This window comes from Vipera ursinii (genome assembly GCF_947247035.1).
Source record: "Vipera ursinii genome assembly, chromosome: 16".
Lineage (NCBI taxonomy): Eukaryota > Metazoa > Chordata > Lepidosauria > Squamata > Viperidae > Vipera > Vipera ursinii.
In genome coordinates, this window is record NC_139529.1 from 1,832,597 (window position 1) to 1,859,319 (window position 26,723).

Here is a 26,723-nt window from a genome sequence, read left to right on the forward strand (position 1 = left end):
TGTCGGCTTGAGCTTTGTTAGGCGTTTCATGTCGGCTTGAGCGAGCGCTTTTCTCACAACAGGCCATGTATTTCATAATTGGGAGACCCATTCTTTTAACGGCGCCTCTGGAGGGTCGTTCAGAGGCAGTTCAGGCATAGAAATAAAGTTCTGACTAGCGGCCATCCTGAAAGAGGTGAATCTGGTGCTACTACGTATTGAATTGTTGTAAGCTACTTCTGCAAAAGGCATCAAGTCCAATTATCTTGTTGATAATAAAGCATCTGAGATATTGTTCCAATACTGAGTTTGTGCATTTGCAACCCCCATTCATTTTGAGGTGATGACTGGAAAAAGCCCCTGATGGGTCCCAAGTTTAGGAATGCCTGCCAAAATGTAGAGTTAATTGCAACCCCGTCTGAAACGCTGCGTTTAAGTGCCCCAAGTAATCAGTCAATATGATGAAAAATAAACTGGCTCGTCCCTGAGCTGATGTGGGGATCTCTGACCCATATTCATGGATGCAAGTTAACACATGGGCCAGGAAGAACCCCAACTGTTAGGGGTCTTCATCCGACTTCACACCTAGGGGAGAGGTTTTGCACCTCTTGGATTTACCATGCCAGCCGCCGCCCCACCGGAGGGTTGACCCTGAGTGATTGCCTCTGTGCTGCTCCCGCAGCCACGGTGCCCCTGGCTGGGGTTGCTGAAACTCCTGCTGTGGTGTCTAATGGCAATGCTCTCCCACCATCTCCTCCTCTTGGGTTTGGCGAATCTTGCCAACAATCGTCCTGGCTTGGGATTTGCATTCCTTGAAGGTCTGGAAAGCGTCCATCATAAAGTGCACGAGGAGATCGGTGTGGTCAGCCCCCCTGCCTTCTTCCTTGTCCTGGAGCTCTAGTTGCCATTTGCACTGTCAGCTGCCTCGACAGCCCCGGGTGAGGACCACCCCTTTGGCTCTCCCTTCCCTGTCATCTTTCTTGCTGACGCCAATGGACCGCCTGGGTCTGGATGAGTCTCCCAGGCTGGCGACCTCCTCCATCCACTCGGAGAGGTCCAACCCAAGGGGAGCTCTGGTGGAGGCTTCTCACCACCACTCAGCTTCCTCCTGGTCACTGCCTTCAGTTGACATCATTTGCACGGTCCCCACAGTAGAGCTAGGTGCCCCTCCAGGTTGACCAATTCTGTAGATTCTACCTAATGTAAGGATCCACCCTAGCTGGTCCCTCAAGAAAGCAAAGCTTTTGTCTTCTAGTCCATCACCACTGGTTCTTTTTTTCATTAATAGCTTGTAGGGACCTGCCCCAGCTGGTCCCTCAGGAAAGCAAAACTCTTGACTCTATTACAGTTCATCAAAAGAGCTTTTACTGAGAGATAGCGGGTGCAAAGCGTCAGGCAGAATCGGAAGGTTCAGCTCAAAGCACAAAGCAGTTCTTTCGTTTTCCCCAAACCCGACTCTCCCAACCAGACCACCGGCAGCCAGTGTGATGCCACAGAGACATTATGAGAACACTGAGGTGCTAGGTAGATAACAGGTGACTCTCAGAGCACGATGGCCTTGGAACCAAGCTGGAACCATTTGGGAAGGAGTCTGTTTCGTCTCCAAAGACAATCCCCCTCCCTAATTCCCACACCCAACTCCCCTGACCAGACCACCGGCAGCCAATGTGATGCTGAAGAGATGAGAACATTGAGGTGCTGGGTAGATAACAGGTCACCCTCTGGCAGTTGGTCCCTGCAGCTCCTCCCTTCCCAACCTGGGCCTGTTCTGAAGTCCCCTCCCTGCTCTGGAGCGGGGTATGGGGGGTTTAGGAAAGCAGCACTGCTGGATGTAAAAAGCATTTTGTTTTCAATGCCAGCTGTAAATTTATTTTTTACATTAAATTAATTTGTGTGAGTTAAATTAATTAATTTATTAATTAACATCAGGTAAGACAGGTGGCCTAGCGAGCACTAAGGAAGGTACCAGCTAGGCTGCAACCACGGCATAGCATAAATTAATTTCACCTTCAGGACAGGAAAATTGTGCAAATATTACAATGAGAAAAGCCTGAAATCCAGTCCCCTCCACCTCTTGGCTCTTTCAGGAGCTGAAAATTCTCACCTCCTTTGAATACAAGAGAAGAGATTTTTCCATATATTTTTAGAAGAACACTAAGCTGGAAGAATGGCAAATGTTTTTGCCTTCCTCGCTTCTGTCCATCCTCCTTCTGAGGCTGACACAATTCCCTTTGAAAACCAGGAGACACCCAGGGCTCCATTTCTACCAGAATCGAAATGACTCTCGAAGCTCAGAATTAGAGAGAAAAGTACTTAATGTGAAGGAGAGTCCCATCTGAGGAAAGATTGAGGGCCCTGATAAGAGTTCATCCGTATCAAAATGACCCAGAATGGAGCTTCAACACCTTTAAGTGTGTGGACTTCAACTCCCAGAATTCCACAACCAGAGTTCAAAGCCACTCACCTTTGAGTCCCTGGGGTTGAGAAACGCTGACCTACAAGCTTGTCACAGGGTCCCACTGATCCCACCCCCCTCCATGTCTTTTTTGACCACTTGGCAATACTACAGACATTGGTGGCCAAATTGCTAGATGAAGGGAGTAGATACCCCACCCTCACAAAGAAAGAACAAGCGATGTCAGCTTGTTAGTTCTCAAGAGAAGCATAATTCCCTTTAGTTGAAATATCCATGTGGGAACAGCTATTCTGAAGAGCCGTGGTGGCACAGTGGGTAGAATGCAGCATTGCAGGCTAATTCTGCCCGCTGTCGGCAGTTTGATTCTCACCAGCTCAAGGTTAACTTCGGCCTTCCATCCTTCTGAAGTCAGTAAAATGAGGACCCAGGTTGTTGGCAACATGCCGACTCTGTAAGCCGCTTAGAGTAAAGCACCGTGAAGTGGTATATAAGTCTACTGCTGTTTTGGGGTACAGTTTGTGCCCATACGAAAAAGGAAAGAAAAAGACAAAGGGATGCCACCTGGCCAAAGAATGGAGAGGAGAATAATGGTGGGGAAGGGCAGGGCAGGGTAGGGGGAGAGTCGGAGATGCCCTAAACCGGCCCTTGAAGGCAGAGTCGTTGCCGCCTCAAAGGGAAGGCTCCCCCAAAGGAGTCCAAAGCTGCAGCTCCAATTTATCTCCCAGATCAATTCCCTGACGGGGAAACGGCAAAACAGTACCAGGAACAGGCTGCCTTTGCTAGTGAGAAATGGGGACAGGCTGTCTGCTGACTCCGTGTTTGCAAATTAGACTAAAGCAGGCATATTCTAATGGCATTTCAGGTGCCTAACAGAGAACCACCTGTTCTCATTTAAAATAAATTGTCATTTCCCGAAAAAGAGAGAGACTTGCCCACCAGCTCTGCTTTCTTCTGTGGCCATCAGTGTGCAGCCCACACACGGACGCAACTGCCTGTGGCTGAAACCGTCAGCGATTCAAGCCCAGCTGCTTCCAGAAAGAGTTGTCCACACAAAGCCAGGACAGATACCAAGAGCAAAGGCAGCTCTGACCTGCTGGGTGGTGGTGAGGTTTTCCAAGAGGCCCCAGGAGGCATGGAGGGCTGGATTCTGCCAAGCTGCCTCCCATTCTGAGCAGAAGCCAAGAGAACCCCTGCCCCTAAGCCAATTGGCCTCCTGCCGCCCCCTTTTCATTCTGGGCCGGTCTGCGAGGAGGAAGGCAGACTCCAACTGCCAAGGTGCTCTTTGACCCAGTCAGGCACTCTGGACTCCTTTGCTTCCCACAGCTGAGCTGGCAGCCGTTCACAATGGCTGCCTGCCGGAAGAGCTGGCAGCCGTTCACCACGGCTGCCTGCCGGATGAGCCCTCGCAAGCTTCCTTCCAGCCCTGCTCCAGGTGGGGCAGGAGGTGCGTGCCTAGAAGAGGGGAAGGAAAGGAATTAGGATGAGGGTTCAAGTCCTCCCTCCCTGGGGCTTCAGGACTGCCATAGTCTCTCTGCTCAACCCACCTCACAAGATGGTTGTTGAGGAATCCAAACAGAAGGCAGCCTTTGCGAAAGCTTGCACGCCTGGAGCCCCTGAAGGAAAAACAAAGTATAAGTCAACAGATGAGCTAAAAAGGAAAATAACTGCCTTGTTTCCTAATTAAATCAACAAAGCAGACTCAAATAGCTCATCTAAGTGATGAGGTGGCTGTTTCAATTTATTTCTTTTTGGTATTTTTAACCCTTCTTTGGTGACTGGAAAGGTATCGTCACTTGTGTCCTATTTGACTTCTGTGACTTTGAAAATCCCTAGTTTTCCAGGCAGTCACCCCAAGTGTAAATCCAGCTGCAGGTTTTGAATAAAAAAAAGATTATTCCAGTACCTAAAATGTTGGGGGCCATCTTCTCACCTCTCAGGTCCCCCCATTTCAATCCGCAGATGAATGTGAGAAACCCCATCTCTCGGGACAGATATGCAATGTCACACAATCCGTTAGGTGAGACTCAAGATGGACTGGGTAATAATAATAAGTTGGAAGGGACCTTGGAGGTCATCTAGTCCAACCCTCTGCTCAGGCAGGAAACCCTATACCATTTCAGGCAAATGGCTGTCCAGTCTCTTCTTAAAAACCTCCAGTGTTGGAGCATTCACCACTTCTGGAGGCAGGTGGTTCCACTGGTTAATTGTTCTGACTGTCAGGAAGTTTCTCCTTAGTTCTAGGTTGCTTCTCTCCTTGACTAGTTCAGGTAGTTTGTGGTTCTCCTGCTGTGGGAACTCAGACCTGATTTGAGCAGTTTGTGTGAATGCAACCCTTACCTTAAGACTGTTGGATACGGTGTGCTATAAGCACATACCAATAACGTTTCGCTATCCCAAATTAGTTGGGGGTGGACCCGGCCAACACACACTTAACGAAACAGAACTGAAAGGAGCAGATCCTGAACAAATGGAGGGATCTTTCTCAGAGACCCAGGAGAAGAGGCTGAATGGTCGGTGGTCAAGGAGATCTCCCCCCAACCATGTGGAGAAGGTCCAAAGAGGGGAGCCTACGGGTAGCCCTGCCGAGTTTGTACCATACATTTAACGTGGTTATTGAACGGATCCCTTTTCTGGGTCAAAGCGCTGAATTATTATCTAAGCCAGGACTCTGCAAAAAAAGACCACCAGTCAAACCGCTTTCCCCTTGAGCAAACTCAGCTGTCTTCTCCGACCAGATTCAGCGAATGAGAGATTGAAGAGGCTCACAAGCTGAAGAGGAGACTTCTCCACTCAGAGACCCAGCCAGCCTCTGCCTGTTTCTGGATAGCGATTGCAGCGGCCTCTTTTTCTGAGATCGATCAGTGTGGAGGGCTCTTCAGTGCCTCCCCCACAAAAAGAGCCAACATGGGGGGTTGGGAGGATGCCCACAAAGGGTTCCCACCATCCCCAGCGGACTCATAGCCAGAGAAGCTGGGAACCACTGCTCTGCCACTTCCCAGGCAGACAACTAGGATTTCATGCCCCAAAGGGTGCCAGGATTTCATTCTCCATCCATAGTTGGAATGGCCGCAGAGGTTACGTTCTCCCACCCACTGCTCAGTGCACAATCCAGTGCATCTCTGCTCCGAGTAAAGAACTCCTCACTTCCTCTAGCAGCCAGCAAGAACCTGGACTCCCTGACGTCCAGCTAAACCTCCTGCCTGCCCAGTCATCTTAGGGGGCTTGTTTTTCCTCCCCTTCCCCAGCTTGACTGCCAGGGCAGGCTGACTTCGCCCTCCTCCCAGCTGTGGGCCTGCAGTGCCATTGTTGGCTGGGAGATGGCACCAAAGCCATTAGAGCAGCTGGTCTGCAAGGAGACCCTTAAGCTGCCTTCACCAAACGTGCTTATCTTGGTTTCAGAACTATGTTAGGTAAAGGTTCCCCTGCACATGCGTGCTAGTCGTTTCCAACTATAGGGGCCGGTGCTCATCTCCGTTTCAAAGCCGAAGAGCCGGCGCTTGTCCGAGGACGTCTCCGTGGTCATGTGGCTGGCATGACTAGACGCCAAAGGTGCACGGAACGCTGTTACCTTCCCATCATAGCGATCCCTATTTTTCTACTTGCATTTTTACATGCTTTCGAACTGCTAGGTTGGCAGAAGCTGGGACGAGTAACAGGTGCTCACTCTGTTACGTGGCACTCGGGATTTGACCCGCCAAACTGCCGACCTTCTGATCGACAAGCTCAGCATCCTAACCCACTGAGCCACCACATCAGGAACTATGTTGCTGGTCTGCAAAACCCATTAAACCAAAGCCGTTGCCCAGAATCACCAAGCCATGAAAAGCATCATCAAATTTAAAAGCAAACCTGGGTGAGTTCAGTCACTAGACCTTTCACATGAAAGCACAAGGGTGAAGGTCTGCCAAGATCATCTGAACTGCATTTGTAAGGATGGGAGGAAACTTTTCCATGACCAATCTTCTACAACGCGTAGTTCTTTTGGAAAATTCGAACGGAGGTTTTTGTCCTCGACAACCGCTGCATTTGGAGTAACTCAGTAGTCAAAGTTTAGATGTTCAGGTCATGGATGTTGGCACGAATCCTTCCCCGGTATTGTGGGTGGTTTGTTTCTTTGATTCTTGGAATAACAGGACTTTCCTCCCCGTTCCCCCGTCAGAGACCCAGTGATGGTTGCCTTGAAGCGCAGAGTCTCTCGGCCTCAGCACATCAAGGGGACCCCAGATTGAGCCTGCCAGATCAAAGGGCTGCCATCATTTTGTGAGTGTCAGAGGAGGAACATCAGTCATGAATAACAATGGCTGAGCTGTGTGGCTACCTCAGCCACAGCTGCAGCCCTCCAACCTGCGGCCAGCAGCAGCTGGAGGCTCCGCAGGGCAAGCGGCCCTGGCGCCGGGCCTTTTCCCAGGCAGGAGGCCCGCTTGAGAGAGGGGCTGGCGAAGGGCCACAGGCAGAAAGGCGCCGAGAGGCAGAGGCCGGAGCGGGCGCTTCGACTTCTGGCAGGGCCTCTCGCGGCTCCAGGCGAAGCGGGGGGCGCCGTCGGGCGGAGCGGGGTCGGGGCCGGGCCCGGGCCCGAGGCGGCCGACGGGGGTCCCGGCTGCGGCGGTACTCGCAGGCCGGGGCCTGGGCTCCCTGGCCGGCTGGCGCGGGCCCGCCTGGGCCGCCAGAGGGCAGCAAGGAGGCGGCGGCGGCGGCGTCGGGGGCTCCGGCAGGCCTGACATCAGCAGCCGCGCATCTGGCTGGCCGCCCCGGCTGGGCTCCGCCTCTCAGTCCCGCGCGCGCTGCCGGCGGGTCGGCGGAGATTCGGCGCGGAGCCGCCGGCTGCCAGATCGCCCAGTCCGCTCGGCGCAGCGCTGCCGGCCGCGGGAGCTGCAGGGCGGCGGCGGCGGCGGGGCGGGGAGGCGAGCGGGCGGCCATGGAGCGGCCACGGCGGGGCGGCGCTCCGGGCGACCGGCGGGGCGCAGCGCCTGGCCCCGCGGGGCGCAGGCAGCCCGGCTGGGAATGAAGGCGACGGCGGGCGGAGCGCCCCATCGGCGGCGGCGGCGGGTGCGAGGAAGGGGCGGGCGCGCCCTGCCGGGACCATGTCGGTGCCGCTGCTGAAGATCGGCGTGGTGCTGAGCACGATGGCCATGATCACCAACTGGATGTCGCAGACGCTGCCCTCGCTCGTCGGGCTCAACACCACCAGGCTGAGCGCCGCCTCGGGGGGCACCTTGGACCGCAGCACCGGCGTGAGTCGCGCCCGGCCCTCCGCAGCCATCCGTCAGCCGCCGCCCGGCGCAGCCGCAGCCCCCGCGCGGGAGGACGGGCCAGGGCCGGGCGGGGGGCGGCGGGGACGGGGACGGGGACGCGGCGCCTCCGGGGGGGAAAGCGGGGCCGGGCCGCCTCCCCCCGCCCGCCAAGTTTGAGCGCAGCGGGGCAGCCCGACGGGTCGCGCCCCCGAGCCCCGGCCGCCTCTTCTGCCGGCCCCCGACGGGACCCCCGCCCGATGGAGCGGGCAGCTCCCTCCAAGCGGGGGAACGGGGGGGGTGAGAAAAGCTCCGCGGGAGCCGGTGGGGAAAAGTCTGGGGCGCCCCCCTTCCCCCCCTCCCGGAAAGGACGGGGGGGGAGGGACTCCCCCGTGGCAGCTTCGGCCTCCAAGGAGAGGCCCGCGGGCGCGGAATGCAGCCCAGGTGAACCTAAGCGGGGGGGGGGGGCAGAGACGAGGATGGGGGGTGAGGTGGACATGGGCGCGCTGGGGGGGGCATATGGGTCTCCGGGGTGGGTGTTTGTGTATCTGCCCATCCCGAGGCCGGTTTTGAACGGAGAATGAATCAAAGCTCTAGGATCAAAGACTTTACTGTGCATTAAACAAAAAAATGGGGGTGCGGGGTGGGGGGGATTTGTCACGGAAGATGTCAGATAAATCTAGAGGGGGGGGGGACACAGCAGCCTTCTTTTCTTCCACGTTTCTGTCCAGGGAAATGTCCTGTGTTTTCCATCACTGGCTTAAGTGGATCTTGTTCCTTCCAAGGACTCTTTAGAGGATTTCAGAGGAAAAAGGGGGCCGGTTTGGGTGGAGGAGTCTTTTTCCCTCTTCAGCTGCAAATTATTTGGTTTAGATTCGGATCTGCTTTCCTCCTTATAAATATCCGCTGGCTGGTTTAGAAAATATATATATATTTTAACAGTTTACATTCGGGCTTTACTTTGCCTCCCCCCCTCCCCCCCCCCACACACACTCCTTCCCAAGGAAGAGACAAAAGTCAGTTTGACCAGATAAGCTGTTGGTGTCCTTAGAGAGGCTTCGGGTGGACGTAAAGAATGAGGGGGGGGGGTGCCAAAGGAGGACCCCGGTGAGCACTGAGAGCGTTTGCAGAAGTTGCTTTGGGTGGTCTGTTGGGAAGACTTTGGCCTCCTGGGCTGAGCTGTGTCCCTGGAGCTGAGGGGAAGACCAGGAGGGGATGTTGTTGCATTGTGGCTGAATCCTCTCCCCTTCTTCTCCTTGCCTTCACCAATGACCCCTGACCAGTCCTATGCCTTGGAGCCACGCTCATAAACAGAAGGCCGTGGCTTTCTGAACTACTCGGATCTTAGGCTCTCGAGGGCCTGCAGAGATCAAGGGACATGAAAGGAAGCGTTGACCCATTGCTTCCTTTCTGAATCCTGAGCAGAGACGTGGCTGTACCACCACTGCACTCTTTGATGCCGAAAGCTCCCCAGCTCCCCATTTGTGTGTGAGAGACTCCTGGCAACTGACAGGGCTTAGTCCCTGCAATTTTCTTGGAAAGGTTTTCTGGAAGTGGTTTACCATGGCCTGGTTCCTAGGGTTGAGAGTGACTGGCCCAGGGTCACCAAGCTGGCCTTGTGCCTAAGGTGGGACAAGGAACTCACCATCTCCTAGGGCCTTCACCACACCAAACTGGCTATCAAGGAATCGGTGGGACTTAAAAGAGGTTGGGTGATTTTCTCTCCTCTCCTCTCCTCTCCTCTCCTCTCCTCTCCTCTCCTCTCCTCTCCTCTCCTCTCCTCTCCTCTCCTTCCCTGAGTGCGGTTTATGATCCAAAGTGGATTGGGTGTCTGGTGTGTGGTGTGAATGGTTCCCCCTTGGAAAGCCTGCCAGTTCCTCTGTGTGTAACACTGTTCCGAGGGGACGCCCGTGGGCAGCAGGGGCACAGGTAGAATTGGCAAGGTGGGCTCCCGGCAGCAGCAAGCCAAGAGCTGGCCTGTAGGTGGCTTTCCCTGCCCCAAAGGCCTTGCCAAGCAAACGGCTCTAGGAAGGGAAGGCGTTCAGTCCTTTATTCAGCTGAACCGGGAGATGATGGCGTGAGTGGGTCCTTCCCAAATGAAGAAGGGGGGGATCTGCACCCACTCCTCTCGGGAAGGGTTGGTAGCAGGAAACAGTTGTTTTACGGAACGGCTCAAGCTAAGTTCTGAGGTACTCAGTGATTGCTGCAGAGTAAAGAGCCCTCTGCGAAGGGGACGTTTCACCTTGTTCCTCATTTTGCCCAAACCTGTGAGCCCCAGGTTTGCCCCACCTGCTACTCAGCGGCCCCCTCCCAGCCAGCGATTAGATCTGTGTGTGTGTGGGGGGGATAAACTGTGGGAAGCTGCTGCTTGTGCATTGGACATTTGGAGGCACAGATGGAGGTCTGCGCCCCCACATAAACACTGTGTGGGTGTTTTTTCATAATTGGCAGAGTGTTTGAGAGAAAAAGCATGCTCCTATCATGTGCTCTGACAGTAGCGTCTGTCCCTAAAATCTCCCCGTGGGATCTCACGACTGCATCAGTTTGGGAGTTTCATAGAACCGTAGCACGGGAGGGCACTCTCCGGTCCACCGGCTGCCTCTCAGGTGTTCCTGAGAGATGGTGCCCCTCCAGCTGAGAGAGCCCCCACCCCCAATCTTGAATCCTCATCCTACCACCGACCGACTTTTGTTCTTCCTCACCGGCTGCCCTTGGTGAAATGCTTCACCAAGCAGGGAGGTTTTTTACCCAACATTCCAACTTATCAAGATCCTTCTGAATATTGATCCACTCAGGTAACTGTATCCCTCCCGTGTTTGCGTCATTGCTGAACTTGACTGTCATGTTTCCTAAGCATTTTCCCAAGTCATGTATAAATATAAATGCACCGAAGGGCCCTCCGTTCCCCCTCCTCTCGCCCCGGCTGCCTTTGACACTCGCTGGGTACAACTGTCCAGCCCATTCTGCCCATCTGGTGATCCCAGCCCCCTGGCCCACATTTTGCCCTCTCCTTGGACCCTCCGGGCCACTTCCTCACTTGCCTTGCTGAAGACAAGGCATCCTCCCTCGGTCACGTTCCCCTGGTCAGCGGAGGTCAGCCTTTCAAAACAGGAGACCAGGTGGAGCTTGGAACGTTTCATTCCTAAGGAATCCATGTTGCCTCTTACCAAGCGGTGCATTCTTTTCCAAGTGCCTGGGGGGGGGGGAAACCCTATTTAATGATCTTTTCCAAAATTTTGCCTGATGTTGGTTGCAATGCTGGCTGGTTAGTGATTGCCCAGGTCCGCTTTTCCCCTGTTTTGAAGATGAGACCAAAATTGACCACCCTCCGTTCTCTGGCACTCTCCTCTCGGAGAGGACGACATCCCTCTGACAATCCTTTCAAGATTCATTGGCCTCATCCTGAAGATTTAAACTTGCTGGCACCAGCCAGTCCCCCCAGCCACCCCATTGCTTCTCTCCACTTGCCCCTCCCTCCTTTGGTCACTTCTGCTTAGGTCCTTCTGGACAAGGGTCCCCTCCGGAGAAGAGACGGAGGGGCTCTGCCACCCCATCCCCATCCCGGCCCGCCTGGCTCGGTCTGTTCCAGTCTGCCCAGCAGCAGAAGGAGCAGGATGTTATCTGGGCTGGAGCAGCCACAGCATTTGCGGCCTTTCGGCCAGACCGAGGCCTTTGATGGGACCCAGCACGGTCAATGCTCAATTTAGATACTGCTTTGTGTTCGGAAACTTGGCGAGTGCAGAATAGGTAAACCACATCTCGGAGTCAGCCAGCTCACCAGCGGCCTGGTGAGGCAGGTGGCTGAAAGAAAGTGGCAAGCAAATAGGCCCCCTGGCCAGGTGCAAAGACTTTCCTCCCGATCTGGTCAGCGCGGCTGAATAAGGTCAGGGCAGAAGGCAAAATTTACTGCCTTCTGGTGGGGAGCCAGAGAGCCAATTAAGCAGATACGCCAATTGGGTTGATTTATTGCCATCTTAGCTCTGCCACCGAGGAGGACATTATAAGCAGAAGAGGGGAGGTCTGTGATTTGGGGCAGCAGATGCTGGGCAAGAAAGAGCTCTAGGGATTGTCAGCAGGCGTGTCCTTCCTTCCTTCCTTCCTTCCTTCCTTCCTTCCTTCCTTCCTTCCTTCCTTCCTTCCTTCCTTCCCTTCCCTTCCCTTCCCTTCCCTTCCTTTCTTCCTTCCTTCCTTTCTCTTTCTTTCTTTCTTTCTTTCTTTCTTTCTTTCTTTCTTTCTTTCTTTCTTTCTTTCTTTCTTTCTTTCATGGATTTTTTAAAAATCCTCTAATGGAAGAAACTGAAGCAGCATGGATTCTTGGACATCACCAAAATGGCTTCTTCTGGAACCGGTTCTCCTTTTGAGAACATTGGAAGACCCCTGGAAATGGTGGGAGCCCCTTACTCTCCGTGTGCCCTGGGGGCTTCGGAAGACACTGCCTGAGCCGGGTGGACGCCTCCCAAGGGCTGCGATTGGAAATCTCAGCCCTGAAACCTCAGCGTGTCAGCCAAAGGAACTGTTTTCTTTTGTGCTTCTCTTCCTGGGAACGGACTAGCTATAAAGATGCTTTTAACGCAGTTAATTATTTATGTGGCTAGCAAAAATAGAGCCTGCAGCCATTCTTCAGAACACAAAGTGCCTGGAAAAACCTGAGCAGCCTCTAAGCTATTTTACGGCCCGTGTTAGAGAGTCCTGCAGCGATTGGCCGGCATTGCCCCATTTTCCGAAGGGGGTCTTGAAAGGACAGAAGGAGGGCAGCCCTGCCTCCTGCCTCCACGGCTGAGTAGAATCTCGTATTGACTTCTCTCCACCTGTTAGCCGGGAGCTGCTTCAGCTTTGCCCTTGTCGGATTCTGCTCGCCAGCGAGGTCTGTTGGTGGGTTGCAGCAGGGTTGAGCCGTCTTCCTTGCTGCCGTTGTGGGAAATCAACTTGGTCTCAGAGAAGCGAGGGCGAATTCACATGGTGGTTGCAATGGGCTTTGCTCCTTGCAAGGGGATTTTAGGGGACCAGGTGAGACATACCCCTGCTTCCCTCTCCAGCATATCTTCCACGCAGGCAGGAGGGAGAAGCAGAGTCTAATGTGGGTTAAGCCTTCCAAGGGGAGCGCAGAGGCCCCCAGCCCCAGAGGAGCCCTTTTGCTTTCAGAGTTGCCACTAGGATGTAGCTTGCAGGTCCTCCCGCGTCTTTGTCACGCATGGAGACCTGGGGCTGTGAAGTCAGGCAGATGTCAGGAGAAGCCGAGAAGAGAACCCCCAGCAGTGGGTCAACGGCACTTCCAACTGGCAGCTCCGGTGGCCACCACAGCGCTTGGTTGCCCATACAGCTCTTTGCAATGGGACTTGCAAGGCTTGACGGTGTGGGAAAGGAAGCCAGACCGGCTGTCCTGGGGCCGGACGAGGCTCCCCACTAAGGGACGGGCTCTTCTGCTCCCTGCACTGAGCCAGAGCAAAGCCTGTCGGAGGGAGCTCGGCCCAGAACGAGTGGTGCTGCGCTGGAGCTGAGAATCCAAATCGTAAATTGGGACAGCCTTGATTTCCGTGCAGGTTCACTCAGGTGCCCTATTTACAGCATGCTACCTTGGCCTGCCTTGCAGGGTGGGTTTTTCTGAGATGAACGTCAATGAGAGTATTGCCGATTATTGATTACGTGAAGCACTTGGTTAAAACTGCTAGCCGTCTCTCCGTTTGCTAAGCGTTTTGGTTCTTTGCCCCCTGAGACCAGCCTTATGGGACCTCTCTCTCGTCTGTCAAACCAGGTGTTGCCTACCAACCCTGAGGAAAGCTGGCAGGTGTACAGTTCTGCTCAGGACAGTGAAGGACGATGCATATGCACAGTGGTGGCGCCTCAGCAGACCATGTGCTCCCGGGATGCCAGAACAAAGCAGCTACGGCAGCTGTTGGAAAAGGTAAATGGGCGTGGTGGCTCCGGAACGCAGGTATATCTGTGCCTTCCCCTTCTAGAAATGCAAATTCCAATTGCCAAGCCAAGTTGAAGAATGAATATGGATTAGGTGAGGGGCCTCTAGAGATGGGGGGTGGCGGGGGGGGTTGCGTTTAAACTGTCATAACAGCATTTGAACTCACGCCCAGAGTTGAGGGCGTGGAATAAAGTGCTAGAAGTTTTAATGTATTTCAGGATTCTGATGATCAATGATGACTTCAGCTGATTTACTGGTAGAGTAAATTTAAGGTGTCAAACGTTTTAAATCAAATTTTACATTGCTGCTAAATTTACTACTGGATTTATTTGCTAGGCTGCGGAATTTGAGACAGAGCGCTTGTGGGGGTGGGGGGTGGGGCTGAAGAGTGCACATTTTATGGGCATCCTCTCCTTTATAACAGAGCGTTACTCAAAGTCCACTCCTTTCGCCACTTAAATTTCAGTTACAACGTTTTAGGAAAATAATACTTTGAGTTTTTTCCTTCCACATTTGGAATTTGACCCTTTTAGAGAAAAATCAGTGCCTCTTGTTTGGGCTCGGAGCTGCCAGCTACCCCATGCCATTGTGTGTCACACACGAAGAGCTATTGTTGTTTCCAAATTTGCAGTTGGGAACCCAGTGATGAAGTGCGCTAACTTTAAAATTCCTGAATAGTCAGGGAATAGTCAAGGTAAAGATTTACCTTTTTTCTTTATACACGAGGGGCCACAAAGGGGGTATATTGGTTGGTTTCAGTTAATCTGTGTCCCTTGTTATCGTGATGAGAACCACAGAAAATATACTTGATGTTCAAGAGACTTGAATCCACATTGGCTAATTAAAACTGAAAAGATCAAAGCCAGTCTAGTGCCCTAAATAAATCTTCTAGGAGAGGAAAGTATTAAACCTTCAATTGGCCCAAACCACTTTGCTCTTCATTAATTTAATGCTTGAACTTGTTCAAAGCACCAGCTTCCAAAAAAAAAGACACGTGAGCAGCAAGATTAAAATGCAAGGCTGTGCCCTTTGTTTTCTCAACTGACTTGAAAAGGTTGGGTTTGATATCACCAAACCGTAACAGAAAAGGATGATTTGTGGATTCCTGAGTATATTTTTTTTATATCCATGTGATCTGTTTTTAATAGCCTCCGGTCCACAGAGATCAGAAGGATAATATTCGAGATCAAGGAATTCAGTGTTTAATTGCTTCCATTGCACAGATTTTTATGAAATATCATCTCTCCACCTCCATCCCCCAAATTAATTAGATTCTGGCAACTGAACATATCATTATCCTTGGCATTTGGGATATAATTTGCCAGGTTTTGATGAATATGCTGATAGACTCCTCCCTACCCCCAATCACAACGCATAAAGCAATTTAACACCTTAGATGTTTTCCAGAAGCAAAGCTTTGAATCTTGTTTGCTGGGCCGTGGACCATTCAAAGCGGTTCTACTCAATCTTGGCCACTTGAAGATGGGTGGATCTCTCAGAACTCCCCAGCAAGCATTCCACACATCTTCAAGCGGCCAAAGTTGAGAAATCCTGGTTTAAAGGGGTGCCATTTTTTTGTGCTGGATATGATAGCGTCCTTCTTCTGTTGCCAATATTCTGTAAGTGGAATGCATATCACAGCTCTGCTTTCTTGATGTGATCTGTAGCTGTGGCTAAACCAGGCCTTTCTCGGCCTTTCCAAACCTTCCTGAACAAAGTGCAAGAAGGATCTGCACTGATGCATCAGAGTTATAAATTGCCTTCTTCTTTGTTCAAAAAGTTACTGAAGTCCCAGGGACTGATTATCAAATCAGGGCAGCTCTTCCTTGTTGCGTTCTTTGACACAGTGACTAAATTAACGGACCAGTGAAATGCTGTGGACATAGTATACTTAGACTTCTATAAGGCACTTGACAGAGTAGACCACAGCCTACTTCTTGGTAAGATGGCAAAATGTGGGATAGACAACATCACCACCAGAAGGATTCTTAACTAGCTGACCAACTGCACTCAGTGGGTAGTCCTCAATGGAACTGCGTCTCTATGGAGGGAAGCATGGGGTAGCCCCAGATTCTGTTTTAGGACCAGTACTCCTCAACATCTTGATAAACAGTTTAGATCAGGGGATAGAAGGCAAACTCATCAAATTTGTAGGCAACACCAAGCTGGGGGGGAATAGCCAATACTTTTGAAGATAGACTCAAGATGTAGATGGATCTTGACTTGGACAGTATCCAACAAAATGCAGCTCAGTGGTGACCGAAGAAAGGTTTTACATTTAGGCAAGAAAAACGAAATGCCCAGATCTAGAGCAGTTGGTGCCTAGACTGCATATCCGCCCCCAGAGGAATAGTATAAAGATCATGTGAAGTATTAGAATTGCTCTACACTGCTTGAGATGCCGTGTTTACTTTTGGTCACCACAATACAAAAATAAGATGTTAAGACCCTAGAAAGAGAGCAGAGAAGAGCAATGAAGATGGTTAGAGTCCGGAGGCTAAAACATATGATGAACAGTTGTAGGGTATAATAAAGAGAAGGACTAGAGCTGACATGATAGTCTCCCAATATTTGAGGGGCGCTCATGGAGAAGACCTGAGGGCAGGACAAGAAGCAAGGGATGGAAATTTATCCAACCAAGAGATAAGGAGAAACTTCCTGACAGTGAGCGCAATTAATCAGTGGAGCAACCTGCCTCCAGAAGTTGTGGGTGTCCCATCACTGGAGGTCTTGGAGAAGAAACTGGACTGCCATTTGCCTGGAATGGCATAGGGCCTCCTGCTTGAGCGGGGGGTTGGACTAGAAGACCTCCGAGGTCCCTTCCGACTCTGTTATTGTTATTGGCAATATTAGGGGTGAGAAGATTGCTTGGGCTTGGACAGGACTGAAGACTGTTCCCTTCCAAAAGTTAAGCTTTTTAAAAGATGGATAAGCTAAAGTTGTCATAAATTGCAGTGTAAAAGAAGAGAATCCTGTTTAGTGTGAATGAAATTCAAACTCGTTTTGGTCCCTGCCATACCAGATGGACTGATGGGGCTTGGAGTCCCATCTGCTGATGGGCTTTGGAGTCCCACCTGCCCTCGTCCTCACCTCTGCCGTTCTGATGGAGGCCATACCCAAGCAGGGCGGAACTAGGCAGGCAAGGAGTCATTTGAGGCAAGACTTTTCCTTTGTCCCAGAAAATTCAGGAGGCGGAGAGAAAATGCATCGGCGCCCCTTTGGGGGGGTGTCAGTCGGGTGGGTGGGAAAGTGCCATAACTCAGGAGGGGTCCAGGAGCACCAGAACCAAGAGCTGCGTCATCACGGGCTCTTCCCCGATTCGGCTGTTCTGTAAGACAACCCCATGCCTCTTCTTGGCTTCTTTTGCTGGAGATCGCACGAGGCTCTTTTTTGCCACCTGTGTGCCGAGAAATGGAATCCACTTGCTTGCTTATTTTAGTTATGTATTTATTTTTCACGTTTCTAAACCACCCCTCTCTTAAAGAGGAGGTCTGGGCAGAGTACGATAGATGAACATCAAAATATAAAACAGTATATAAACATTTAAAAAGTTAAGAGTTAACACTCCGAGTTAAAAATTTTAAAAAGTTATAAATTTTCTTTAAGGAGCCAACAGTTAACCCTGTTAAAAATTGGTGGATAAAGGCAAAGACTAACCAACACCACGGTTGTCCCAAAGGGGCTTTTTCAAAAGGCAATGGGACTTTCTTGGGGGGGGGGGTTCCCCTCAAAAATGTTTGGCTTCTCATCCAAGAAGCTTCACCTAATAACCGGGTTACCGACTTAGCAACTGCAGTGATTCACTTAACAGCTGTGGCAAGAACGGGTGTAAAGTGGGGCAAACTCACGTAACAAATGTCTCAATTAACAACAGAAAGTTTGGGGTCAGCGGTGGTACGTAAGTCGAGGAGGGCCTGTACTGGAATTGCCATGGCTACGTGGCGTGGTCGTGTGATGTTACAGCTAATGTCCCATTGCTTACTGACAGAAATTCCTGTCCAATTAGGGTCCTTAAGCGAGGACCACCTGAATATTCACTCGTTCTGGCTGTTTCCGCACTAGTGAGCGAGGGTGTCTTGGCTTCCTGAGCCAGAGCCGTAGAGGAGGAGTGAAGGCCGACTTCCTTCTCTCTCCCGGAGGGCTGGAGAGGCCATCAATCACTCGTGCGGAAATGGCCTCAGATTGCCAGGGCACCATTAGAAGGCATTTCACGGCCAGCCTTCGTAAGGCACAAATGCTTTTCAGGGCGGGAGAGGGAGGGAGGGAGGGAGGAAAGGAAGGAGGGAGGGAGGGAGAAAAGAAAGGAAGGAAAGGAAAGAGAGGGAGGGAGAAAGGAAGGAAAAGGAAGGAAAGAAAGGAAAGAGGGAAGGAGGGAAGGAAGGAGGGAGGGAAGGAAGGAAGGAAAGAAAGGAAAGAGGGAGGGAGGGAAGGAGAAAGGAAGGGAAGGGAAGGAAGGAAAAGGAAGAGAGGGAGGGAAGGAGGGAGGAAAGGAAGGAGGGAGGGAAGGAAGGAAAGGAAAGAGGGAAGGAGAAAGGAAGGAAAAGGAAGAGGGAGGGAGGAAGCAGGGAGGGAGGGAAGGAAGGGAGGAAGCAAAGGAGAAGGAAGGAAGGGAGAGAGGAAAAGGAAGGAGGAAAGGGAGAGGGAGGAAGGAAAGGAAGGAGGGAGGAAGAAAGAAAGGAGGGAGGAAGGGAGAAGGAAGGAGGGAAGAAGGAAAGGAAGAAAGGAAGAAGGATGGAAGGGAAGGAGGAAGGGAGGGGTGGTAGTTTTTCAAGGCATCAGCCACCCTTTCCTGGGCAGGAGCGTTTTCCCCCATGGCCGTGGGCAGGCCAAACCTCGCTGGATTAAGAAAGCGCAGAGTTTTGTCTTGCGCGCTGAGCCGCTCCCTTCCAGCAACCAAGACTCGAGGCTTCATTTTCAGCCCCTGCCGAGATTCTCCGGGCAAACCTGGGACTGTGGAACCTTTGAGCCAGTCCCACAAAGAGGCTTGTTTAGGCAGCACTTTTGTGTCTCAGATTTCAGTGCTCTGTGATTCTGAGACACCCATGAAAGGATTCCCATCAAAGAAGAGGAAATTTTTTTAAAAAATGAAGATGGTTGAAAGACGTGATAGGTGCCAAATTCCAATACAGGTAGTCCTTGTTTAATGACCGTTCACGTAGCGACTGTTCAGAGTTATGACCGTGCTAAAAAACGGGAGTTGGGACCAGTCCTCACTCTTTACAATTCTTGCGGTGCCCCTGTAGTCACGTGATCGCAAATTGGGCGCTTGGCGACCGTTATGCACTTACAGCCACCCATTTGCGACCTTCCCACCCGGCTTCCAGCAGGCGAATAGGGAAGCTGGCCCAACAAGCCACCAGCTCCCGGTTGACTCAGCCTTCCATCCTTCCACGGTCAGTAAAACGAGGACCTGGATTGTTGGGGGCCAGAGGCTGACTCTGTAAACTGCTTAGAGAGGGCTGTAAAGCACCGTGAAGCGGCGTATAAGTCTATGTGCTCTTGCAATCGTGGTTGCGTGATGTCTCATTTAATGATTGTGGTGATTCGCTTAACAGCCACAATCAGAACTACTGTGGCTAAGCGGGGCAGTCACGTGATTTTTGCTTCACAGCTGCTTTGCTTAATGATGGTGTTGCCGGTCATTAAGTGAGGACTACCTGCATGGCAAGTTGTGCTTGAGACAAACTCTGCCTTGGAAAATCTTCTGCAAATCAAGGTTTGCCTTTGGAGATTGTTTGCCGCTGTACATTCAGCAACAGGGAAAAGAAGGCAGCATTTAGCAACGTTTTAGTGCTCTTTCTGAAGTTTGTGATACATCACAAAGGGCAGCCAACCATAGGTGCAGATCTGCAGAGATCTGCATGTTCTGATGCGCAGACCCAGATGCAAATTTATCAATAATTAGTATAGTTGAAAGAGAAATATTATCCATCTTGCCACTGGGAAGAAGTTCAGGCAGATGACCTTTCTGCGGCTGTCCCCAGCTGCTTCCCCTGGCTCCAGAATTTGCATCTTCACATGCACCTTTACACTAATTACATCCTTGAATGAGCTTGGTAGTTTATTTATTTATTTATTAATGGGACTTATATCCCGCCCTATCTCCCGAAGGACTCAGGGCGGCTAACAACAATAACATATAACAGAAATTAAGATAAAATTAAAATTAAAGTCATCTGTGCAATAAATTAAAATTAAAAATTAAAAATAAATTAAAAATTGTAAACATAATTAAAATGCCTGTCAGTCCAGGTTAGCCAGGTGGAAAAGGAGTGTTTTGAGGCCGCGGCGAAAGGACCGGAGATCTTGGGTCATCTGAAGCTCAGGGGGGAGCTGATTCCATAGGACTGGCGCTCCCACAGAGAAGGCCCTTCCCCTGGGGTTCGCCAGCTGACATTGTCTAGCCGACGGTACCTTGAGGAGGCCTTCTCTGTGTGAGCGCACTGGGCGATGGGAAGTCGTTCCCGGTTTGCATAATGACACAGCTCCAGTTTTTGAGTCACAGTACTTAAGGCTTGGGAGGACTTTGCAGTTCATCTAGTCCAGTCCTTGCCCCGTGCAGGACCCCCACCCACGTTAGGACACCCCTGACAGGTGGCCACCCAGCCTCTGCTTAATCCCTCCAGTGATGGAGGCTCCATCATCTCCCTGGGAGTGTTGTAGAACAGCTTTCATCCTTAGGATGGACTCCTTGTCTCCAACCCAAGCCATTCCAACATGCTTCTGAACAATCCTGCCGCATCTTCTACACGACCATCCCTGGACACTTGTCTCACTGCAGTCTTCTTCTCTCCAGACCGAATGTACCCAAGCCATCCAATCGTTCCTCTTAAACTTTTTCTTCCAGCCCCCTCCTCCTCATCGTTGCTTTTCACTGGACACGCTCCAATTTGCCAATGTCTTTCCTAAAATGTAGAACTGGACACAATATTCTAGGTGTGATCTGACCAATACTGAACATAGATCTTTTACTTGATTTTGATACTGTGCTTCAGCTGAGGGCTGCATTTGCTTTTTTTTAACATCCCATTGTCATTTTTTATTTATCTATTTAAATGTATTGGCTACCCAAAGCCAGTTGCAAGATTCATAATTAGAGAAAACATAAAAATAGTTAAGAGCCTTAAAAAGATGGATTTGAACCAGCTGTAGCTTCTGGATGGTCTTCAAGGGCAGTCCCATGTAGAGCACATTGCAGTAATGCAAAGGTGAGGGGACCAGGTCATGAGTGGCTGTCTACAACGCTTTCCGCCTCAGGAAGGGATGCAACTGGCACCCCAAGATGAACCCTGTGCAAAGACCCTCCTGGTTGCAGTTGCCCCCCTCTTCAAACAGAAGCTGTAGGTCAAAAAGGACCCCCAAGTTGTGCTCCAGTCTTGATCCATCCAAGACCAAAGATGGTGGCCTCCCCAACCTGGGGCTCCAAGCAGCCACCCAGTCCTATGAAGATCGAGCAAAAGTCTGTTCGGCCCCATCCAAGCCAGCTAGTATCCAGACATGGCTTAAGACGGGGACTGCTTCTCCTGGGCAGCCGGGGGTGGGATATAAAGCTGGGTATCATGAGCATAAAGAAGATTCTGCACCCCAAAGGGTGACCTCCCTCCCCCAATGGGTTTCATACAGAGGGAGGCTGGCTTATGTTTTGCTAGTGATCCAAGGCTGCTGCTTAGTGTGGCTCCTTCCCATCCTAAACTTGTGCTAGGGCAAATTCTTGTTGGTGTCTGCCTGTTCCAGCTTGTCAAGACCATTTTGAACTTTCCTTCCTTCCTTCCTTCCTTCCTTCCTTCCTTCCTTCCTTCCTTCCTTCCTTCCTTCCTCCCTCCCTCCCTCCCTCCCTCCCTCCCTCCCTCCCTCCCTTCCGCCTCCCATCTCATTTCAAACTTTCCTACTGTCCTCTAAAGCAGGGCTTTTCAACCTTTTCACCCATTGTACCACTTTTAGGATATGGCAACATCTGAGTACCACCAGTCGCCTAGCAAGAGGTCAAAAACTTGATGACGCAAAAAAGGAAAAAAGTGATGAAGTACAGGTAGTCCTTGACTTATGACAGTTCGTGACTGTTCGAAGTTACAATGGCACTGAAAAAAGTGCCCCCCCTAGCCACAGCCGAGCAAGACGCCTGCCTGCCTGCCTGCCCGGCGGCGCTCTTCCTCCTGTCCGAGGTTTTCATTGTTGTGAGCATTTCTGTTGAGGATTGGCAGTGGGGGTGGGGTGGGGTGGTGTTTGGTTTTTATTCCCCCCCCTTGTCTGCTGGGTGGTTGCAGCAGGTTTGGGTCACTTCACATGACCCTGGGACACTGTGACCGTCGTAAATATGAATCAGTTGCCAAGCATCTGAATGTAAATCACAAGACCCTGGAGATGCTGCAACATTCCAGCTGATCGGTGCTTCTTCTGGGCTCAACGGAAGCACCAGGATTAGTGCCGAGCTCCAGCTGGATCCTGGCGCTGATCCTGCCGCTTCCGCCGAGCCCCGACAGCCCTGCAGCTCCAGCCGTCTCTCGCTCAGGCTTGTGCGGTGCTGCCACCGGTTCAGCCCATTCCCCTCCCCCGCTACCCCTTTTCTAGGATGGTCGCCTACCACCTGCCAGGTGCCAACGTACCACAGGTGCTACCCATACCACTGGTTGAAAAGCCCTGCTCTAAAGTGGATCCTATCCCTGTTAACTTAGGGCCATTTGCAAACTTGGTCATCCAAGTCAAGGTGGCTAAAACTACTCCTGGGTGCCTGTTTCGCTTCAAGGAACCCTCTCCTGCCTCGCTGGCTGGGGAAATCCTAGATAGATGCCAATGGACCTCTTTGATCTTCTGAGCACAAACCAGCCATCCTTTCACAACTGCTGCTGCTGCTTATGGCTGGCCGGAAATTGGGCAAGCAGGAAGGGGGGTGCTCAGGACAGTTACCCCCTTTCCAGGTTTTTTGTCTTTGCTGACTCTTCCACACGTGGCTCACACACCAGCACACCTCCTCCTTTGACCAGGATCCTGCAGCAATCTTGGGAAGATCTTGGCCGACAGCAGCCTGCCTTCTTCTTGCCAATTGCTGCAAATGAAGCAGTTGATAGAGGGGTGGGTGGTGGGTGGACTGGCATGTTGGCAGCAAAACCTACACACGCCAACCGTAGTCAGCAACCTGAGAGACGGTTTAGGCTTACGCAGTTGATCCTAGCTTCTCTAAGCTCTAGCGCGTTGGCATATTTCAGGGCCATCAATCAAACTGTGCCACCTCATGTGATCTGAGAGGTGTGTTGCTACTCTTTTGAGTAGCAGATTCCTCCTCTCTCGTCCATACAGCTCACGCTCACCTTGTGGTCTTTCTAGAAAGCTTTTAAACTCTGGCTTTTCCAGCAGACCTGTGTCCAGGACAAGGTAGAAGCTGAAAGCAGAGTCTTGTTCAATTCTACTTAAATTCCCCTGGAGTGGAATCTTGGTGTGTTTTTTTTCTTGTTCGTTGCTGGTTTATTTTCAGTGTAGTTTACGTAATATGTTTTTACGTTTTATAAAACGCCAGGCTAAGATACTTCTGGATTAGATAGCATATAAATCAGATCGATAGCGAATGAATAAATTCCAGCATCCCACCTATAAATCGTAGCATTCTTTGATTATACAAACACACACAAATATTATAATAATAAAATAAAATAACTTACCACAAGAACCTTACCTCCATCTGACCGCCTTGCTTTCTTTGGCTGCATTAACAGTAAGAGTAAAACCCTCAATTTCAGCTCAGTTGGCTGACCTGTTGTGTCACTTCAAGCAGTGGGAGACTTTACCCAGCAGTGTTACACACAAAATCTCATTTGTCATTTAATCCACATTTGTCCTTCTGTCCAAGTGAAGGCTTTACTGTATTTCTACTCAGCAAGTATCACGTGACTTACAAATTTTGTCCAAGGAGGACAGAACTGCAGCCTTTTGAGTTTACTGAACTACAAGTTTTTAAGAAGAGACTGGAGAGGCATTTGTCCGAAATGGTATAGGGGTTGGACTAGATGACCTCCAAGGTCCCTTCCAACAACAACTACTTCTTCTTCTTCTTCTTCTTCTTCTTCTTCTTCTTCTTCTTCTTCTTCTTCTTCTTCTTCTTCTTCTTCTTATTATTATTATTATTATTATTATTATTATTATTATTATTATTATTATTATTATTATTATTATTATTATTATTATTATTATTATTATTATTATTATAAACCTGGTTGCTATTTTTCCCCATCTTGTCATGGAAAATTCGAGCCATTTTGTACCCGCTTCATTGTACATGTTCTCTTACCATAGAACTGTAGAATCAGTTCAGGAAAATCAGTTGAGCTATTACCAATTTCATAAAAACTTCCAGAGTTGGAGAATCCGCAACCTCTCTAGTTCCGCTATTGGACAATTGTTATTTTCAGTCAACTCTTCCTTAAATTGAAATGAAATCTCGGTAGCTGTAACTTGTGTCTTGAGCTTAAATGGACTCCAGAAGATGGTAGAGGACAGGAAGGCCTGGAGGAGTGTTGTCCATGCGGTTCCAATGGGTTGGACACGACTTCGCAGCTAACAACAACAAAACTTGTGTCTGTTATTTCTGGTCTTCCTTCTCTTGATCATGGCAAAGAGATTTTGTCGAGTCTCCCCTTTATGTCTTTCTTACTTTAGTGACACCGTCTCTCTTGGTTTCCCCCCCTCCCTCACACCCGATTGCTCCACAGGTACAGAACATGTCCCAGTCAATAGAAGTCTTGGACAGGCGAACTCAACGGGATCTTCAGTATGTTGAGAAGATGGAAAATCAAATGAGAGGCCTGGAATCCAAGTTCAAGCAAGTGGAAGAAAGTCACAAGCAACACCTGGCCAGACAGTTTAAGGTAAGTGGACCACTTGGGCTGGGGAGGGAAAGAAGTGCTTTGTTGGCAGATATTTTTTCCAGAGAGGAGAAGGCTGAGGGCCTCTTAGACACCGTTTTCCCAAAGGTTGGGTTCCCCTCCCATTGCAGGACTGCCCTTGCTCACAACAATGGTGGCTGAAGCTCAGCACCGAGGCAGAACGAAAAGGAACTTTGTGCAGCCTTGGTTTCCGCTGCAATCCCTGAGAGTTTCCAGGAAACCTCCATTTCCTTTGATTAAGCCAGGGATAGGCAACCTTGGCTCTTTTATGACTCGTGGACTTCAACTCCCAGAATTCCTCAGCCAGCATGGGGGAACTATGGCCCCTTTATGACTTGTGGACTTCAACTCCCAGAATTCCTGAGCCAGCATGGCTCAGCTTGGAAACCTGTCCCTTTCCCCTCAGCGTGGCTGGCTCAGGAATTCTGGGAGTTGAAGTCCACAAGTCATAAAGCGGCCTAGGCCAGGGGCAGGCAACCTTGGATCTTTTATGACACGTGGACTTCAGCTCCCAGAATTCCTGAGCCAACATGGCTCAGCTTGGAAACCTCTCCCTTTCCCCTCAGCGTGGCTGGCTGAGGAATTCTGGGAGTTGAAGTCCACAAGTCATAAAGCAGCCTAGGCCAGGGGCAGGCAACCTTGGATCTTTTATGACACGTGGACTTCAGCTCCCAGAATTCCTCAGCCAGCATGGCTCAGTTTGGAAACCTCTCCCTTTCCCCTCAGCGTGGCTGGCTGAGGAATTCTGGGAGTTGAAGTCCACAAGTCATAAAAGAGCCAAGGTTGCCTACCCCTGGCTTAAGGCATCCTGGAAGCCCTAAACTTGGGGTGAACTTAAAGACTTTTAAAATCCGAGTGTCAAATTGTTGGGCTGCAACGTTTTCTTTTTATCAGCATTTTAAAACTACTTTTCCTACTAAAATCCACTCCTTTGGCTGCCATTAAAGCAGGGAAGCAGTTGATACCACAGGAAAAAAAGAACCAGAAACTCAGCCTGAAAGGAACTTTCTCCAAAGGGCAATTGGAATTCCTTGGTTTGAAAATGTTTCGCTTCTCATCCAAGAAGAGGAAAAGAAAAAAAAAAACCCCAAGAAACTCCAGTTGCCTTTTGGAAAAAGCATCTTGGAGACAACTATGATGATTGAGAATCTCCATAGTCATTTACCCAATGACCTTATTTTTTTTTTAATCTTAAAAAAAAATTCGCTCAAAAGCTTTCATCTCTCCACTGGACTGGTTCCCATTTAATAGATCTTGACCCTCCATCCCCACAGAAGCACACAACTATCTCTGGAACTTGCTAAGGTCCATAAGATTTTGTGCTCAGTAAAATGGATGTGATGAATGAAAGACGCCCTTGTAAGTTTTGAAATCTAACTGGGAGTTTAATATTGCACGTGGAATCCTCAAGCTGGAAGGGAGTCTTTGAGAGGTCTAACCCACCCCCGGCTCAGTGTAGGAAGCCAAATGGGAAGATCTCCCCCCCTCCCGATGGCTGTAAGCCTCCAACTGGCCACTTCCACTGACCAAGGGTTTTTCTGAGCCATTGCCGCTACGAATGAACGTGCTGTGTGAACGCATTGACCCTGGTGTTTTTTCAAATGAGTTTTTCTGCCTGGTGCTGGGACAGTCTTCCGGCGGCACTCGGAGCCCCCCCCACCCATGGAATGCAATGAAAGCAGAGCCCCAAGTTCAGGCATCCTTGAGAGAGGGCGGGCCAGGCTCTGGTGCCTTTCAGTCCATCCACCCTGCCTGGAACTGTTGTCAGGCTTCAACCCCAACCTGTCCTTGACCCCAGTGCAGAGATGGGTTGGTGGGAAAGCTCTAGAGAAAAATCCCCTAAAGGGGGGGGTGGGGGCTTCCGTGGGCCCAAAGGGACCCTTTTGTCCTGCACACTCTCAGCCGAGTGAGTGGCTTTATGGGAAAGGCAGGACGCACTGCAAACAAAATGAAGTAGACTTGGGGGAGAAGGCCTTCCAGAACCCTTCACAAATTGTTTCTAGGCAGGTTGATGGCAGTAGCTCCATCATGGGTAAGAGGTCCTTTCCAGCTCCATGCTCTGTGACTCTCCAGGGAAAAGAGTTCTCCTCCTCCACAGCAGAGAAGTCCTTGGCAGTGACGGTGGCTTGGCTTCTGAGGAGGCCGACTTTCTTTCGGAGGCCTTCAGTGGGCTGGAGAAGGAAGGGAAGGGAAGGAGAGAGAGAGAGAGACTGCGAATGAAGTGAAGAATCCAAGGAATAGCAAAAGGTTTTCCCAGAACACGTCATGCCAAGCTCGTAAGGCCCAACACCGTTAAACTTGTGTCGGCTTTC

General features: G+C 50.6%; 1 protein-coding gene across 2 annotated transcripts in view; it reads left to right on the plus strand.

Annotated features, from left to right (window-relative positions):
- OLFM1 (olfactomedin 1) overlaps positions 1-26,723 on the plus strand; it is a gene marked incomplete at its 5' end in the record, with an annotated part of 48,588 nt that overhangs the window by 13,535 nt on the left and 8,330 nt on the right. Inside the window, 3 exons of one of the 2 annotated variants that reach the window (XM_083375398.1) lie at positions 7,477-7,626; positions 13,376-13,525; positions 24,238-24,393. In XM_083375398.1, the coding sequence (XP_083231524.1) occupies positions 7,477-7,626; positions 13,376-13,525; positions 24,238-24,393 (456 nt within the window). Of the gene's footprint in view, positions 1-7,476; positions 7,627-13,375; positions 13,526-24,237; positions 24,394-26,723 lie in introns of those variants that run through there. The other variant, XM_083375399.1, reaches the window with a different exon arrangement.